General features: G+C 42.3%; 2 protein-coding genes across 10 annotated transcripts in view; both read right to left on the bottom strand.

The window, feature by feature from the left end:
- The window catches only part of MCM9 (minichromosome maintenance 9 homologous recombination repair factor), an 85,578-nt gene extending 84,115 nt beyond the window's left edge, over positions 1-1,463 (bottom strand). For all 6 annotated transcript variants that reach the window (XM_074990668.1, XM_074990670.1, XM_074990671.1 and 3 more), the window contains exon 1: positions 445-1,463. The gene's annotated coding sequence lies outside the window, so the exon portion shown is untranslated. The remainder of the gene's footprint in view (positions 1-444) is intronic.
- An 11,077-nt stretch (positions 1,464-12,540) lies between these two features.
- The window catches only part of FAM184A (family with sequence similarity 184 member A), a 161,097-nt gene continuing 153,868 nt past the window's right edge, over positions 12,541-19,769 (bottom strand). For 2 of the 4 annotated variants that reach the window (XM_074990666.1, XM_074990665.1), the window contains 2 exons: positions 16,281-16,480; positions 12,541-14,567 (listed from right to left, as the gene is read on the bottom strand). In XM_074990666.1, coding sequence (XP_074846767.1) covers positions 14,498-14,567; positions 16,281-16,480 — 270 coding nt within the window. In that variant the 3' untranslated portion in view covers positions 12,541-14,497. Of the gene's footprint in view, positions 14,568-15,249; positions 15,344-16,280; positions 16,481-19,769 lie in introns of all 4 variants that reach the window. The other 2 variants (XR_012645058.1, XM_074990667.1) reach the window with 2 other exon arrangements.

The raw sequence follows: 19,769 nt of genomic DNA, 5'->3' as shown, positions 1-19,769 counted from the left end.
AGGGAGTCCATGACACAGCGGGGTGGGAGGTGGTACGCGCGGCGCCGGTAGGGGCGGATGGACACAAGGAAGCCCTGGTGCGCCCAATCAGCTCAGCGCACGGACGCTACGAAGCAGCGCCCCTCGCCCCGCCACCCGGGGTCGCCTTCGGGACGGAGACCTGTGAGAGCCTCACTCGCAACCCGCCGAGGGGCCGCGCCGGGCCCGTGTGCGCGCAGCCCGCGGAGCGCGTCCCCCGCCGGCCAGGGGGCTGCCACCCCCGTCCAGCCCCCACCTCCCGGGGCCAGGACAGCCAATCCGCGGCGCTGCGGCGCGGCGGGGGCTGGGGCCTGGAGCACATGGCGCCGGGCCAGCTCCCGCCCGGGCCGGGCCAGGCGCGCCGCAGATCCCCCCGCCCCGCGCAATGCCCCCGCGCGGGGCTTGGCTGCGCCCCGCCGCGGTTACCTGCCGCTGTCGCCGCCGCCTCCCCGCTCGCAGCCGCGCTGCACCGAGGCAGCAACCCTGAGCGGCCGGTCTCACCCGGCAGGAGAAGCGGCTCCGTCCCGCCCCCTCCGCTCTGCTCCGCGCCCGGGCCCGCCCGCCAGCGAGAGCGGCCCGCGAGCCGGAAACGGGCCTGGGCGCCGCGGGAGGAGAGCGCGGAGCCTCCCACGGCTGGCGGTCGGGGCGTGCCCCGCAGCCCAGACAGGCAGCTCTGACCGGGCGGGCGGGCGCTGCGACGGGCCTGTCGTATCTCCCTGGCCGGTTTGTGCCGCCCGGGGGCGGGCGGCCTGTGGCCTCGCTTGCACTCCGCCTGTCTCCGTAGAGCGCTAGCTCCGGCTGTGGGGAAGCGGCTCTGTCCCAGGGAAGCTCATCCCCTTATTTTAGAGAACAGCAAGAAGTTCTGTGGCACCTTATAGACTAACATATTTTGGAGCATAAGATGCATCTGATGAAGCGGGTCTTTGCCCACGAAAGCTGATGCTCCAAAATATCTGTTCGTCTATAAGGTGCCACAGGACCTCCTGTTCTCTAAGATAGACTAACATGGCTACTTCTCTGATACTTGTCCCCTTATTTTGTTAGTCTTTGCAGCGGTCTCACGGGGCTGTTGGCTTGTTGTGTTAGAATACAGCTTAAGCCGGCTCCCTCGCCGGGACTACTCAGACCTGTCCGGGCAGGTAGCGAACCTGGATTCTAGCTGAGGGCTGTAGGAAACTCCCCCACCCCCTTTCTAATTTTCTCTTACTGCTGTTGAGCCCCTTCAGACTATCCTGGCTCATGGCTGTACGTACCCAAAGAGCCATGCACCAGTGGTTCATCTGCCGGGCTTCGATGTAGCTCTCCTCGTGTGCCTGTGCCTAAACTGAAGGATCAGGGCCCCACTCCTGACCCCAATACTCCTGGCAATTGCAAGGAGTAAGAGAAGTCAAAGGCTACTGTTACACTGCCCCGAATTGCCTCTGCAATATGCAAATGCATAGTCTAAAAATGCAAATAGTTGCTCTTTTGCATATTTGCTCACTGGCGGAGGCTGCTGCTGGCAGCTAAAAAGGCAGTGTAAATGTGGTTCTGCCAGCGACCCCCACCCTGCACCTTGTCAGCAGTCTTTTATGCCTGGAAAAAAATCAGGCATAAAAGGCTGATGACAAAGGGAGGGTTTTGCCAGCAGAACCATGTTTACACTGCCTTTTTCTGCCTGTAGCAGCCTCTACTGTTGGGCAAATATGCAAATGAGTGGCTATTTGCATACTGCTGCTGGCAGTTCAGGTCAGTGTAACTGTAGCCAAAGCGGGAAACTCATCTACCTCCTGTTGTGGAATGACAGCAAAAACTGATGTAAGATACACCAATTCCAGCTGTGCAATTTCGATCAATTCCCTAGTGTAGTCCTGGCCTTAGGATTCATTCAAGTTTACTCAGGCCTGGTCTACTCTAGGGAACAAAGTTGCTCCCAGATATGGTGTTCTAGCTATGCCCTTAGCGTAACTAGAATCAAGGTATCAGGACTGAGTTTGTTCCCTGGTGTGGATCAGAGCTTTTTGAACTTGCATTGACATCCCTTACTCCACATGATAGCTTGGAGTACCATGATTGATGGCTGAGTGCAGAGAGATTGATTTTGCCATATTTTCAGACAGCAAAATCAAACTGGAGGATCAATTGTAGCACAAACATCCGGTAAGCATAGACCTATCCTCAGTTACCATTACCTAAATAAGGCACCTTCTGTGCTACCACAGTGTGATGTTCCTGGATTTTTAAATTGAATATGGAAGCCATTTATGTTAATGTTGTATGTAGTTGACACCAAACCATATGCCGAGTGGCTCAAGTGAGGTGTCTAATGAACCCTGGTAATGCCTTGCATCTGTTTATGCTACTTGTATGTGTGCCATGTTGGTATGTGAAGTTACAGATTTTGGCTTTATAGCTGCGTTAGAAATGTTTCAGTGATGAGATTCACAATAGGAGGTATGCTCACCACCTCAGCCAGGAAGATGGAGTAAACAGAGGATCAGGCATCAAATGTGCATCTCAGGAATTTGAGATGTCCTCTGGGATGCAGCCAACGGTAAAGTACCACAGCAGTCCACCTGAGCAATGGGATTGAAATCGGATGCCCAGATATCCATTCCGCATACTATGTAAATGGACTGGGACATGCTGGTGAACTCGACAACCAATGGCAGTTTGCCACAATGTCTCAGCTGGTTCAGATGACCCTGACCCTGTAGTGGCTATGGGAAGAAGAAAGGTCTTGGCAGAGACCATCTTGGTTCTTTGAGTCCTCATGAACTAAGCCTGTTTGGACTGGGGACCCATCCCTCAGAAGGATGCTTTCAGAGACTTTCAAGAAATCAGCATATAATTTCACTGGCCTGCATCAATAACTGTAATTGATGTGTGTGATACATCGCTTTTAACAATTTTTTTCTCTCACCCTATTTGTTCGTTCTGTCTTAATAAACCTTTAGATTTTTTTATTCTGAAGGATTGGCACAGTGTGCTGTTTCGGGTGAGATCCAAGTATATATTGACCTGGTACTGTGGTTGGACCCTTGGGGCCCATACGAATCTGTGTGGATTTGGACAAATAGGTTTGAATAACCTCTCATCTGACTAAAAGGGGGCTACTGACTTGGGCTTTTGAAGAAGCTAGAGAATCTGTGAGGTCACTTGTGTGGCTTCTGGCTGGCCAGTGGAGCTGGCACAGGTACTTTGGTGGCTGGTTTGATTTGCCTTAGTGAGGAGGAAATCCCAGCCTGGGCTGTGAGTGCCCAGTTTTAAGTAAAATACTCTGGGTGAGTTCTCTTAGCTGTGCCCTGAACCCCTCTCATATTACACAAAGTAACTAGGTTCAACATACATTTTGTCATGATGACAGTTTACTTGATTCAGCAGTAATGCATGTTAATGCAGTGGGCTTTTCTCCTCCCTTGTGGACTGGAAAGGAGGTGGATGTAGGATGGATTGAAGGTTGGGATAGGGGATGGAAATTGAAACAATGTCCTTTGGTAGATGAGGGAAGGTGGGTGCTCTGGCTATGTTAAAGTCTGCTGGATTTTTTAACAATGTAGCTTTGCTTGTTTTTTTTTTTTTTTTTTTTTTTAGGGAGGAATATCTGTGTCAGACATTTGGTGTGTGCACTAAAGCTGTACAGCTGTCTATATAGGTGCATTGGAGATGGGGAATAGCTAAATAGTTATTTCCCTCAAAACCTCTAGTGTGCTGGGAAGTGGTTAGATAACTGGATCATAATGTTAATGTTCTGTGACAAGCAGGGTGAAAACCATATATTTGGACATGTAATTCCTAGTAGTGAATGTTTTATATGAAATCAGCAGTATTACAATTTGGTTAAAAACTTAGGCCGTGTCTACACTCGCCAAAAACTTCGAAATGGCCATGCAAATGGCCATTTCGAAGTTTACTAATAAAGCGCTGAAATACATATTCAGCGCCTCATTAGCATGTGGGCGGCCGCGGCACTTCGAAATTGACGCGGCTCATCCAGACAGGGCTCCTTTTCGAAAGGACCCTGCCTACTTCGAAGTCCCCTTATTCCTATGAGCAGATGGGAATAAGGGGAATTCGAAGTAGCCGGGGTCCTTTCAAAAAGGAACCCCATCTAGATGAGCTGCGTGGCGGCGAGCTGCGCCAATTTCGAAGTGCCGTGGCCGCCCGCATGCTCCCACCATGCACCAGCAGACCCCTTGGTCTGGTTCCAGATAGCCGCTTGCCTGATCCAGCTTACAAGGCTTGGGACTCCTCACCCTTCACCCAGCTGCAAGTTGGATACTATGGAGGGGAGCCCGAAGCCTCGGCATCTGGATCCAAACAAAGAGGCCAGGGGCTCCCTACCCCAATCTAGACTATGTGACTTGGTCTCTTAGGATGACAGTGCCCACGCACTGTAAAATGAGAAGCTATACTACAGAACGTGAAGGAGCCGTACGTATAAACACATTTTGTAGTTCATCTTTCAGCAGAGATTTAAAAAGCCGTAGTGACCATATTTTGAGAATAGCAAAGTTACAAAATCTAATTTGGTACTGTAAAAGAAGATTATCTACAGAAATTTTTGATTTTCACTATGAGCAATGCCAAAAAACCCCTGTTGTAAGCAGATTCAAATTCAGCTTGCAGTTCTTCTACAGGCATTTTGCTTAAGACTTAGAGAAGATTCTTGTTTGTGCTTAATGTCACCTTACAGATGAACAGTTCTATCTGGGCATAGGCTTTTGTGGACTGGAGCTCACTTTGTCAGATACATAAAGGAACGCTTCAATGCCAGGGTCAGAAGAGATGCGGACCTCTGGCGGGCTACCATTGGGAAAGAAAACGTTGGCAACAGCAACTCCAATGGAGTACTCCTGCTTACGAAATGTGCAGTACACGAGCTTGTCATCATAAACGCCTTCTTCTGCCAGAAAAAAAATTTAAGACCTCATGACAACATCTTCAGTCCAAGCACTGGCACTTCACAGACTATGTCATTGTCCGTGCTTGGGTTCGGCATGATGTCCTTCTCACACGTGCTGATGACTGCTGGACTGATCACCACCTTATTTGATCCACAATGGCAATGAGGATTCTCAGCAAATGGAGAACTCAGAGGAAACAGATCCGACAAAAGGTCAACATACAAGGCTTGAAGGACCCATCAGACAAAGTGATTTCCAGATAGTGCTGCAAAGGAAGCTGCTGACAGTACATCCTGAAGATGTGGAAGAACACTCGTGTCAATTGAAAAATGCCATCATTGGAGCTTGTGGAGAAACCATTGGCTACCAGTCCAGGAAGCATCAGGACTGGTTTGATGAGAACAATGGAGATTGAATGATTTGTGGAAGCAAAAAAGAAAAAAAGCAAAGCAAAGCAACATCAACTGCACAACAAGGAGAGAACTGCATGCCAAGGCCAAGGCAGAAGTCCAACATAAGAAAGGAATCTGAAAAAACAGTGGTGGACTGAGAAGGTGCAATAACTCCAGCATGTCACCGATATCAATGATACAAGAGGTTTCTTCAATGCTACCAAAGCTGTTTATGGACCAAGAAACCAGCAAATCAATCACCTGAGATCAAAGGATGGTGCCCAAATCTTGAAAGACAATGGAGCCATTGCTTCTTGTTGGAGGGAGCACTACAATGAGCTCTTGAACCACTCCTCCACTGTGGTTCTAGAATCCCTTGACTAAGTCCCTCAACAACTGTGTAGGGATGATCTTGCAACACTTCCTACCATGAGTGAGGTCCAAGCAGATATATATACATGCATACAAAGATTGGAGTGGTACTTTACTATGTGGAGGACCAACATTAACGAGGCCAGTTCAGTCAGGGAGGATGTGGTCCAGTCCAAACAGTGGTTAAAAAAGAAAGAATACCAATAGTAGACATGCAGGTGACCAACTCCTGGTTTAATATAGTTTGCGCATCTAATTTGATATATACCGTCATGCGTAGGCTGACCAACCATCCCGTATTAGGCAGGATAGTCCCATATTTGGGATGCCAAAAAGGCATCCCTACTTATTTTTTAAAAGGGATGAATTGTCCTGTATTTAGGCCATCTGGGGCTAGTGGTGGGCGGGGTGGGAGCACCCATGGCTGCTGCTTCCCGAGGGCTTCAGGCAGGGGGTGCCTGCTGCCACCGCTTTTCTAGGGCCGGGAACGCTCACAGCTGCTGCTTCCCCAGGGCCACAGGGTTGAGAGCATTTGTGACCACTGCTTCCCCAGGGCTGGGGGCGGGGGGTGTGTGGGGCGCCAGCTCCCTGGGGCTTGTTGCATCTGGGAGGAGCCACTCATCCCCCCATATTTTTCTATCCCATATTTGGGACAGAGAGATATGGTTGCCCTAATCATGCACCCACAATGCCCCTCTGCCATGTATATTAGACAAACAGGACTGTTTCTGTGCAAAAGAATAAATGGGCACAAATCAGATATCAAGAACAGAAAGTGAAAAACCAGTAGGAAAGCACTTAAGCATCCCTGGACACTCAGCAACAAGCCTGAAAGTTGCCCTCTTTTGCAGAAAAACTTCAAAAACTGACTGCCATGTGGAACTGCAGCACTGGAATTCATATGCAAACTTGACACTATCAAACTGGGTTTGAATAGAGATTTGGAATGGGTAGCTCACTCCAAAAAGTAATTTCACCTTTGGGGTATTCTCACCTTTTTATCAACTGGGATGACTTGTTTCCTTATCCATACAAGGGGGATTCTACAGTTACTTACCTTACAGACAAGTTGTGAGAACTACGCACCTCCCAGTGAAGGAAGGAGAAAACATTCTGCAACCTGTGGTTCTCCATTTCAGTAAAAATCCGAATGGACTGAAGCTCAGTTAGGCCTACATCCCTCAACCCCATAGAGATGCCTTGAGCTCTACTGAATTTTGATCTCTTAAAAGCCAGCCAGGCTAATAGGCAAGCCAGTGTTTTTAAGTGGGACATGGCCACCTGTTTGTTTTGTTCAGTGGGAGGCAGAGGTGTTAAACATTGCCTTGCTTTTCATCTGTTTGTGATGTGTTGCATTTAGCTTGTAAACTTCTTTCTCATCTTTACATATTTAAATAGTTGGATTTCACGGATAAATCCTCTACTACATTTAAAAATTAAAAAGCAAAATTTCACATACTTCCCCCATTCTCAAATTCTGTCCCAACCTCAGGGCACTAGGTCAGTATCCAATCACATTCACATGGCCTACAACTACCTTCCTCGATCATTAAGGCTGCATCTACACTAGCCCCTTCCTTTTGGAAGGGGCATGGTAATGAGCTACATTGGCAGATGGTAATGAGGCACTGCCATGAATATGCATCAGCTCATTAGAATAACGTTGGCCACCTGCGGTTCAATAATGCCACTTTCAAATTGTGCACTGCCTGTGTAGATGGGGGCCTTTCAAAAGGACCCCCCCCGGACTTCAAAATCCCCTTCTTCCTAAAACCCTATTTATTTAATACAAAGTAGAACAAATTCAACTGGAGTGTGTTTGACTCACCCCAAAACAGCCTATAACCCAGTGGGTAAGATACTAATTAGGAATGTGGAAGATCCGTATTTAACTCCTGGCTTAAATGATCAGGGGAATGAAACCTGAATCCAGGTTTCCCACATTCCAAGTGCTCTAACCACAGGAAGATAAAGAGTATCAGAGAGAAAGCCGTGCTAGTCTATATACTATTAAAACAAAAAAGCAGTCAAGTGGTGAGCATTTGTGGGACAGACCCACTTCTTCAGACCATAGCCATACCAGAACAGACTCAATATTTAAGGCACGGAGAACCAAAAAAGTAATCAAGGTTGACAAATCAGAAAAAAATTATCAAGGTGTGAGAGTGGGGGGCGGGGCCAGAAGCAGTGGGGGAAGTCAAGAATTAGATTAAGCCAAGTATGCAAAAGAGCCCCTATAATGACCCAGAAAATTCAAAAGAAATTAAAACAATTACTTAAGGAAATCCCTGCTGCTACTCGGGACCTTATGTATTCAAACGCACCATCTAAGCCCCAACCTGCATTATTCTATTTACTTCCCAAAATCCACAAACCTGGGAACCCCGGAAGCCCTATCATTTCAGGTATTGGCACTGTTACCGCCAGACTATCCAGTTATGTGAACTCCCTCCTCAAATCCTATGCCACCAACACCTCCCAGCTATCTCCGAGATACCACTGACTTCCTGAGGAAATTACAAAACATTGGAAAAGCTCCTGACAACACCATCCTTGCCCCCATGGATGTAGAGGCTCTGTATACTAATATTCCACACAAAGATGGATTACAAGCAATCAGGAATACCATCTCTGATGTCACCACAGCCAATCTGGTGTCTGACCTCTGTAACTTTTTTCTCACCCACAATTATTTCCGATTTGGGGACAATATATACTTCCAGATTAGTGGAACTGCTATGGGCACCCACATGGCCCCACAATATGCTAATATATTTATGGCTGACCTGGAACAACGATTCCTCAGCCTCGTCCCCTATTACTTCTCCTCTACTTAAGATACATTGATGACATCTTTATGATGTGGACCCATGGTATAGAGACTCTAGAAGAATTCCACAGAGACTTTAACAACCTGCACCCCACCATCAGCTTATGCCTCGATTACTCCATACGAGAGATACATTTCTTGGACACTACAGTACAAATCAAGGATGGCCTGATCGGTACCATGCTCTACCGGAAATCCACTGATCGCTATACTTACCTATACCCTTCTAGCTTCCATCCTGCACACATAACTAGATCCATTCTTTACAGTCAAGCCTTTAGGTACAATCACATTTCCTCTGATCCTACTGACAGAGACTGAGAACTACAAGATCTCTACCAAATATTCATAAACCTGCATTACCCACCAGGAGAAATAAAAAAACAAATTGACAGGGCTAGACGAATACCCAGAGATCAGCTACTCCAAGATAGGCCCAAAAAACCCAAGAACAGAACACCACTGGTCATTACCTACAGGCCCCAACTCAAACCACTGCAACGAATTATTAAAGACCTACAACCTATCCCTAATCAGGATGCCACACTCCAGAAAGCCCTAGGTGACAGGCCTGTTCTCTCCTACAGACAACCTCCCAACCTTATGAGGATTCTAACCCACAACCACAGTCTATACTGCAGGAATACCAGTCCTGGAACTTTTTGCTGCAACGAAGTCTGTTGCCAGCTTTGTCCACATATCTATTCTGGAGATACCATCACTGGGCCTAACCAGGTTATTCACAGAATCACGGGCACATTCTCATGTTCCTCAACTAACATCATATATGCCATCATGTGCCAACAATGCCCAGATGCTTTGTATATTGGACAGACTTGAAACTCTCTCAGACAAAGAATTAATGGGCACAAAACAGACATAAGAACACTCCTGATTCACAAACTGGTCAGTCAACATTTGAATGGAGTGGGCCATTCTGTTAATGACTTAAAAGTTTGCGTTTTAATGAAGACGAATTTTCACAACAGTCTGCAAAGAGAGGCTTCTGAACTCTCTTTTATATTCAAATTCGACACATTAACAGGTGGTTGGAACTGAGATGTGAATTTTCTGGGTAATTATAGGCGCTCTTTTGCATACTTGGCTTAATCTAATTCTTGACTTCCCCCACCCCTTCTGCCCCGCTACACTCTGATTTGCTCACCTTGATAATTTTTTTCTGATCTGTCAACCTTGATTACTTTTTTGATTCTCTGTGCCTTAAATATTGAGTCTGTTCTGGTATGGCTATGGTCTGAAGAAGTGGGTCTGTCCCACGAAAGCTCATCACCAAATACATTATTTTGTTAGTCTTTAAAGCACTACTTGACTACTTTTTTTGCTTTAATAGGAAGATAAAGAGGTGGGGATGGGGCTGGCAGTGGCATCAGAGTTAACTAGTACCTCTATGAATAGCATTGAAGGGCAAGTCTAGCCCTAAAACTATTTTCGCTGCATTATTCATTAAAGGTCTATCAGATTTGCAAATAGTTTCAGTTCACATTAAACTGGATTTTTTTTAGCAAACTGTTTATCTCGACTTCACCTAGCTGTAGTTCTAACCTTAAAATAGAAGAAATTATATATAAAAGACACAATGCCTAGCTGTCTAACCTAAAATTTCAACCCAACAATAATGAAAATATCATCCAATAAGAATGGAAACAAGAAGTTTATGTAAAATGAGAAACTAAGACTGGGATTATTTACCTTGGAAAACAGAAGGATTTAACTGATGAACCAGTGAACAACGCTCCTGCTAATACAGCCTAGAATATTTGCCTTTTTTGTTCTTGTTGCAATAGTGCTACACTGTTGATCTGAATTTGCTTGTGGTCCACTATAAGCCCTGGATGCCTTTCTGCAATACTTAGTCCTGGGCCATCATCTCCCATTTTATAGGTGTGCAATTGATTGTTTTTTCATGAGAGGAGTACTCTGCATTTGTCCTCAGTGAATTTCATCCTAACCATTTTGTGGAATCTGTTACCACTAAAAGTCCCAAAGCAAATACTCAGCTGTGGGCCAAATTCTGAACTGTGACTGACATCTTCTAGGGTGGCTTAAAGCAGGTGGGGAAAAGGAGGCAGCTAATTCCAGGGTCAGTTCTATGACAGCTCTTGCATTGCGGTGTCCAGTACGTTCACTACTCAACACGTGGCAAACAGGACACTGTGGTATGGCACTTCTGGGCACTGGAGCCACATGCAGCTTGGAGCCTTTAAATGTGGCTCCTCAGAGCCACACACAAGTGCTGTCTGGTTGCTCCCTGCGTGCACTGCTTGGTGGGACAAGCGCATTGCATCAGTGGTGGTGGCTCCTGTGGCCATGGCTTGGGCTCCACCATGGCGTAGGCCCCCATGTGGCTCCTGCAGTGGCTCTAGTGAGTTGCTGTGTGTATGTGGGAGGGGGCATAGGGATGCCTGGTCCTGTGGGAGGGGGAGGGCATTCAGTTGGAGGGGTAGCTGAGGGTACCTGGCCCTGGAGAGCATTTATTTGGAGCGGGAAGGGAGAGGCCTGGGGGAGCCTGGTTCGGGGGGAGGTGGAGGGCATTCAGTTAGAGCAGGGGCCTGGGGGTGCCTATTTCTGGGGAAAGGGGAAGACATTCACTTAGAGTGGAGGGGAGATGGGGTGCCTGGCTCTGGGGGGAGGGGTGAATACAGAAGGAGGACAAGCACAAGTGTGGCAATCCATGAATACTATTGGATACCATTGATCTAGCATAATTTGCAGACTGGTAAAGTACACTTGCTAGCTATGGCCCCCAGGGTGGAATAGAGCACAGAAGTTCTCCAACCACACTTCTTGTCCCTTTGACTAGGAAGTAATAAGGGGGCTGGTGGAAGAGTCAGCCATAAGTCACAACAGTTTTCTATTACCTAGGAATATCCACCAGCTTTCTAGCCTTTTTGTACCACAAAGAGACGGAGGAAAAGGGCCAGCTTGAAGAGAATATTTCTCTAGCTTAATTGTAAGAAAACCTTCTGGGATTCATGCATTTCTTTACATTTTGCCATTATGTCAAATGCAGTTTTTATTACTTTATCGTGCCAATCTCTCTGGGGAAGCCTAGTACTGACTTACAAACAGGTTTGTTATACTTTTGTCAAATCATACAAGTGTTTGAGTTTGCCTGGGTACTTTACAAGCTATTTTACTAGACTATTTAATGTTGGTCCATAACAACTCCAAACTTGCTAGATAAAATTGAAAACAACAAAAGGGGGAAGACAATTTTATTGTCATTAACAACATTTATATTTTCTCAAGCTACAATGATATGGCAAGCTAATCTCAGGCAGCAGAATGCTAAAATGTCACTCGGGGACTCTGAGAAGGAATTCACCCAATTCACCCACAAACAGAAAATACAGATTCTGACAATCCTCCTGTGTAAGAGTATTCTCATGAAACCAATCAGTGAGGAAAATCTGCATGTGAGAGAGGGAGAGCTAGCAAACAGGGCTTTTAGCAAGGGTTGTTATGGATTTCTCTCTCTCTAAAGCATCAGATATTCCAAGTAGGACACAAGCCTAGCTTGTACTATCATCTCCTCTGGTAATGCTGATGCCTGTGTGAACCTAACATGCAAGACAATCAACAAAATGTGGAGAAGAGTTTGCATCAAGTTTTCTGCATTTGACAGAATTTTTCAGTCTTCCTGGATTCTTGGGGAGTTGATTCCTTTTGGAAGGACAAACTTGTTTGGCAGTCGGAGAGCTGCTGACCTTAAAGGACTCGAACTGGTGGTTTTTCAAATTTGTTTTCATCCTGGGAAAGCTGATGCCCAACAGCAGAGACTACCAATACACCATTTATTAAAAAGAGCAAAACAGGCATGAACAGGAAAATTTGAAGTAGAGTTTAGTTGGTTTTATATGGAGTTTATAAACTCCATATGCAAAACACGATTATGCAGCTTAATGCTGTAACTAATAAGGTACTGGGCTGGCAAAGAAGCAGTGTCCTTGTGAAAACACTGGCAAGGCAGAGAAGAAAAAATACAACACTCACTTCAGAATGTTAGAACAAAGGTATCTGCTGTGTTTTATTTCAGGTAATAGCCAAGAAATCTAACATTTTGGCCCAATATGGCTTTCTTCTAAAATTAAAAAGTTGCATATAGCTACAGTTCAGTTCACCAACTACATACAATCTGCTGTTTACTTTAAACTATGGCAGCATCACCAGAGCATGGTTTTCAGTGAAATTTTCAAGCTGAATTACAGAAGATAAAGTTTTCAAAAATTTCATTTAGAGTATTTTATGATATTTATATGAAAACATACAAATTGTTCATTTATATTTATATACACTACATATAAAACATATAACTAATGAGAGTATGTTTAACTTGATATTTGTGTATAAAGAAAAATAAAATATAGTCAGGGCTTCAGAACAAATAATGAATCTCTATGTGCTTTTTATGGGCTGATTAAAACCTTCTTTAAATAATAAAATTGACCTTTGTATTTTTAAATAGTTTCAGATTTAAAAAACATTCATAAAACAAAAAAGATATATTTCTCCCTGAGACTACCGGTGTTATTTTGTTTTGTGGTAATCTTTGAATTAAAGAAAGAAAGATAGTCACCCTGATTCTCCAGTCTGTTATACCAGTTTTCTGGAAATGAAGGAACACTGGCAGCGTACCAGTTTATGACATTAGTGAATCAGGTTTACGACCTGAAAAAGCCAGGTAGTCCATGGATTCATGTCAAAAGATTAAAAAAATAACTTCCTTCATGTGGACAAATGAATGTTTGAGCTTTTATAAGAGAGTTGCATAGGGCTGTATGTATAATCAGTTTAGGGTTACTCTTAAAGCCTGTATTCTGCCTGAACGAGGATGTCTTCAAAATGCGGACTTCTTTTAATGATAGGGTGTCCAGAATTTCCAGGTTTGTGGACTGTAGGAAGTAAATAGAATAATCCAGGTCGTGGCTCCGATGGTGTGTCTGAGTGATACTTAAAGTACATCTATACTTGCTGGAAGATCAAAGTACTGGAGGTCGATCTGCCTTGGTTTCATTTAGCATGCCTAGTGGGGACACGCTAAATCGACCTGTCATGGTGCTGCCATCGACCCACCAGTACTCCTGGCAGTCATGAGGAGTAAGGGAAATTGACAGGAGAGTTTCTTCTGTTGTGTGGATGGTGGCAAAAATTGATTTTAAATAAGTTGACTACAGCTATGCAATTCTCATACCTGAATTTCCACATCTAAAATCGATTTTTTTCTCCTAGTGTAGACCAGGCCTCAGGTTTGTATCCCCAATGGTCCAAAGAGCATTTGTCTTTGTAGGTATACATAAAATAATCAGGTAATTCATAAAGATAGGTTGTGGTGAAATGACATCAAGTGCAGCAGTTATTTCTGGAGTGCTGGGTTTAAGGAGCAGTAGGCAAGTAGTTAAAAAATATGCAGCATTTTCTTTTTTTGCTGTGGTTTTGACAGTCACTTAGTTCTGAAGATCAGCAGCTATGTGATTTTATATCATCACTTTAAATGTTATTAATAGGACGGTTTTTAAAGTGGTACACATAAAAATAAATTTGGGATGAATCAAACATACCTTGCCCTACTCTGATTTTTATTTTATTTATAATTAAAAGATTATTTGGATATAAATATACAATATATTGCTTTGGGGGGAGAGGGATCCTTACTGCAATCAAAGAAAGCATACATTTATAGGAAAAATGGGGAAAGTCTTATGTTTATTCTACCAAAATTTATTATTTAATACTTACAAAGTTTAGAGACTCCTCCATTTTAAATAAAAATAATTGATATAATTACACACATTATGGAATATCATGTCAAGTGATTCCAACAAATACCACATGAAATACAGTGCATTTTCAAATCAGAGAGACAAATACTTTCTCATTCACAGTGTTTGACATAGTACTGGAAAGCTTGTTCACATGGGGTTTACTTAAAGTCATGCTCTTAGACACAATCCACACTACGGTGCGCCACAAAAAAACTCTCAGAATGTGAAGTATCGAGCAAACCATTCCTGGCGTTGTGGATCTGGTGAAGCTTCAGTCTGAGGAGGGCTAAATTCATAAAAAGAAAAAAAATTTAACCCACAGCCAAAATAAAGAGTGCAAAAGGTCTGGAAAAAAGGACAAAATACAATATGGAACACAAATGATCCAGAAATATTTTCATACATCAAATATCTCATTAGCATAACATATGGTCTAGATTAATGTCCCTTCATAATATATGTGATCATCCACTCCATTGGAGAGCCTCAGCAGCACAGACAAATTAAGAAGCCACATCACAGGATGGAAAATCTTTGGAGATAATATTAATTAAAATCATACGTTTAACTTTTTTGTTGGATAAAAAAAATTGTTGGGGGTAACTTTGGAGGGTCCTCTTTTAGCATCCTTTTCTGTTAGTTAAAGATAGTTTTCAGAAGTATGATGCAAGCATCACATTCTTAAAGACATGTGCTTAACAAAGACTAGTCAAAAACTGAACAAAAATAGTATTTTCATAGTTTACATAAATCAAACTGAAATATTATTTGTATAATTTCATGCACATGGTTTAAAATACATTTATTACACACTAGGAACAAGGAAATTGGTGCATGAGAAACAAATTTGCCCCCCACCCACTCCTCAAACACATTAATTCCACTGAATTAGCAAGAAAAATATATGTATTTTTAATACTAGATCAAAGTTCTTTGGTCAACCCAAATTAAGAACAAAATAATCCTACCGTTTTATTGGGGTATTACAAGGCACGAAACAATGTGAAATGGAAACTCCAGCATCACAATCCATGAATTCATGCACATGCACGTTACTGACGTCTGAGCATATACATGCATAGCACATGCACAGGGAAAAATAAGTGACAAAATGTATTTAACAAAAGTGCATTTTGTTGAAACAGTATGTTAACTACGTATTTATTTTTTAATTCTGTTTTCGCCAAGTTTACTATTATCACTTGTCATAACTGTGTCATTATCCATGTGAATCAAAAAAGGAAACATCTGCCTGTTCAGCTGACACTTATGCCATTTCTTTGATTTGCAAATAAAGTGCATTGTAGGAATAGGGCAACAAGCAACTCCAACTATAAAAAGAGAACACCGCTTCTACAGTGAATTTAGGATCCACATGTTTAAAGCCCTGAGTCTTCCCTCTTAATTCATTTGTTTAAATTAAAAGCACAATTTACTCTACTATTCCTTTAAAGAACTAATCCTGGAGATTGTAATGCTGATTTTTATGACCGGAAAGCCAGCATTAAAACACCCAAGCATGCATATTTCCCAGTATTGTACTAAACTAATGTTTATGAAACACTTTGACACAGATGAGAAGTGAAACAAAAATCAATGCAGCACAGAAAACAGTTTTGTCATATAAATGCCATGACACAATAATGAATTTAAAAAATTCCCTGTTTAAGACAATTCCCTATGGACAACTGGTAAATCACACACACATTGAAAGCAATTGTTCATAAAAATGTAAACAATTGGAAGCACATGAATCATATTGAGAAATATTAAAAGATTTTAGAAGTTGATGGTTCAAGACTTATAAAAAGGTGGAAAAATATTTCACATTTCAACAGGCTCTGTAATAAAAAGGAATACTGTAAAGAGGTTATAAACAGAGCATAAAAATTCCACAGTAATATTTGTAGTCAGTGTTAATAAAGTGGGATTTTCATCTATATAGGAATGCAAAATTGCTGAGTTAAGAAAAAAAATGGATTGGTGAGGCAGTGCTCACCTCAAAAACGTCTTGGGCTCTTTGGGTGGTATTGGCTGTGGAAGTGGTTTGCTGCTGTTGAACTCAATATCGTGGATGGGTGAATTAGGAATGGGATCCAGGCGGTTAGGATGTCCATTGCCCACTCCGCTAGATTCCAGAGCACTTAGATTGGGGACACTCACAAACCTGTTTGTTGATTTATCATTCTTCTTCTTTTGCTGCATTAAAAATAACAAATGTAAGGAAGGCTCCATGTACCAGGACAGATGAGGTGATTGGTAGAGAAGAAAAATTCTTTTATAGTTTTTTAAAAAATATTATAAGAAGCAGATTTCAGAAGGAAGTGGAATAGTTTCCATAACTGCACTTTTATTGTGTCCCTGGAACACACATTTAAGGAAATTTATGAAGGAATTCAGGTCTAGCTCAGCAATAAACATTATTCTGGCATGTTGAATGTACATAACAAAATATTCTACTGGAAAAAAATGGAGAGGTAGCTAGGTCTCGACGAAATTATGCTTCAATCTGCTAGCATTACTTTCTACTTACATACTGCCTCTGGATTAGTGAAATAGTTCTACTATCAAATGCAATACAGCAAATTCATTGAAGGAAAAGGTAAATCTGTTCAGTATGTTTCCTTTGCCATTTAAGTACAGTTTGGTGAAATTAGATTTATCTGACTAGAAATCTAGGAAACCTGCAATTAAGGTACATTCTTTTATTAAAAGCACTGATGATCCCCACATAAAATGGATGATATTGGATTATTATTGATACAATACAGGGTTTATTATACAGTTCCCTTCTATAGAAAGATAAAAGGTGGTGCTTTTTTTCTCTTTAAGTAAAATATTTATAGCCACTAGATGGCATAACTAAATCAACTTTTCAATTTGATGTATCTTTCAACCTCAAGTGACTTAGACAGATGAGTTATTGTGATACTGATATGTTAGTATCAGTAATTTATTTCCCTGTAAAAATGAATGAGTATCTACAATCCTCCATGCCAGTACAAGCTCTCTCTCCCCCTCACTGATTGCTTAGAATTTATAAACATATGGGAGGTTCAACACTCAAAAATTTTTACAGAAAAATGGCTAGTGAGGAGTACCGTATTTATTGTCTCTTCATTGCTCTGGTACAAGTACTTCCTATTTAAAAAGTAAAACCGTTTTCATTAAAAATTATATTCCACTTAGGCTGTGTCTACACTAGAACCACTCTTTTGAAAGGGGGATGCTAATGAGACATGTCAGGATATGCTAATGAGGCTCTGCAATGAATATGCAATGCCTCATTACTATAATGGTGGTTGCGGCACTTCAAAAGTGCTGCTTTTGATCGCATGCGGCTTGTCTACACGAGCTTCTTTTCGAAAGGACCCCACAGACATTGAAATCCCCTTATTTCTATTTGGTTATAGGAATAAGGGAATTTCAAAGTGTGTGGGGTCCTTTTGAAAAGGACCCCATGTAGACAACCTGCACGTCACCGAAAGCAGCACTTTTGAAGTGCCATGGCTGCCTTTATGCTAATGAGGCAGTGCATATTCATTGCAGCATCTCATTAGCATATCCTCAAGTGTCTCATTAGCATCCCCCTTTTGAAAAGGGGGTGGTAGTGTAGACATAGCCTTAATCTCAAAGTGAAGTTGATATATTTTTTTCTCACAAATACTATGTATAAAATACAGGTACAACCCCATTCAAAGCGCTTAGAAAAAAATCTTGTTAATTCTAAACTGCACATTTGAAATGGAGTCTCTGAGATTAAAATGCACTATCGTATAAATTTAACATACACTTTTCAGAACTGCACTTGAAATAACAGCAATAATGAGTTCAAATGTGGAAAAGAATTGAACTGTAAATGACTACATTGCTCTTTTGATAGTGTCCTGTATTGCCAGGTGAGAGACCAATGTTTGAATTCAGGTACAGTCCTCTCACCTGGCTGGCAGCTGCAAGTGCTTTTAATGCAGCACATTCAGTGTTCAGAGAAAAAAGGTCCACACATCAGCCTGAAACAACAACTCTGAGCCAATAGGAGAAGCAACATCAATGTGTTCCGAAGGCTTTGAACTTTTGCTGTTCACACCAACCCCTGCAAAAGATAAAAGTCTTCCACTGCTCCTGTCAGCAGGAGTGTTGTCATGTCAACAATGCAAACTTTGCTCTGAGGGTGTGGAAGTATTTTGTTGGCACATCCTTTACTATTCAACTTAGTGACTCAGCCCTGCTGACATGGCCATATTGTTAAAATCTGTGCTGTAATGCTTGGGGGTGGGGCTGGGGTCATGAAATGTCATAAGGGGGCATGGCACAATCAGCTGCTGGGTCTCAGGCTCACCCATCTCATTAATAATGTTGAATATGTTACTGTTTTTATGTATATAGGACAGAAAGTGATACAGACTAATATGGCTACCTCTCTGGAACTGTTTTATGTATGTGTATTCACATTTATATACCAATATGTTTACATTCTACATAGTTATTTTCTTAAATGTGCCAGAAGTTTTTTTTTTTATATGAACATAAACAAAATTTCTATCAGTTTGGATTACATTAGACAAGTTGAGGGGACCCTGGTAGTTGCAAGGACAAAACGTGGGGCCAATGTAAAAGGTTTGGTCAACCCGGCTGTAATGCAGACAATGCCTCAGTATCTCTCTTCCCCACCCTCCTGAAGAGAAGTCAGTTTAAACTAGAGCCTTGATAGAGGAAACAGTAAAGTCCCTTTTTAAGCACTACTGGCAAATGTTTTCCATTGAGAAAGATTTAATTTAAACTCTCCCACTTTGCCTCAGGCAGTCTCTGCTGAAAAAACAGGAAAACACCATGTGAACAAATTAGTGGAAGTATAAGGGATTTGTCTGTGAAGCATACCAATAGTGGTTCAAAAGAAGTTATATCATATTAAAGCTTTATGCTTGATATGTCATTCTTTTCTGGCAATTTTTTCTTAGCTTAAATTTGACAATTTTAAATTTCCCACAGCATATTCCCTCCATACAAGTGCTTGGGGAAAAATAAAGCAGTTTTGTAAAATACATATAATAAACCAGATTTCTGGAATTTTGCAAACAGTGCATTCTGGAGATACAAAATGACAGCACTCTAATAAAATACACTCAAAATATAGAATCTGAGACAACGTGACCACACAATACTACAGAAATCTGCTGCACACATTTAAGATGATGCCAGTAGTGCTGCAATGATTCTGCCTGATCATGCCTCAGTGTTCAAAGATCAGAGTTACTTACAATTCCTGACTTAGAAGTCTCCTTTTCCTCTAAAACTGTCCTCTAGTAATGTATACTTTAAAAACAAACAAGGCCAAATTATTTTAGCAAGGGGAGACAAGGTAATTACTAATGGAAACATTAGTCTTTAACTACCTAAGAACTGATGTTCTCTCTCAGGCTATGTCTAGATTATAGTGGTTTGTCGACAGAAGTTTTTGTTAGAAGGTATATTCCAACAACCTTTGCTG

The sequence above is a fragment of the Carettochelys insculpta genome, chromosome 3 (assembly GCF_033958435.1).
Source record: "Carettochelys insculpta isolate YL-2023 chromosome 3, ASM3395843v1, whole genome shotgun sequence".
Classification (NCBI taxonomy): Eukaryota; Metazoa; Chordata; order Testudines; family Carettochelyidae; genus Carettochelys; species Carettochelys insculpta.
Note: the sequence above shows the minus strand (reverse complement) of the source record. Positions and strands in the feature narration are given on the sequence as shown.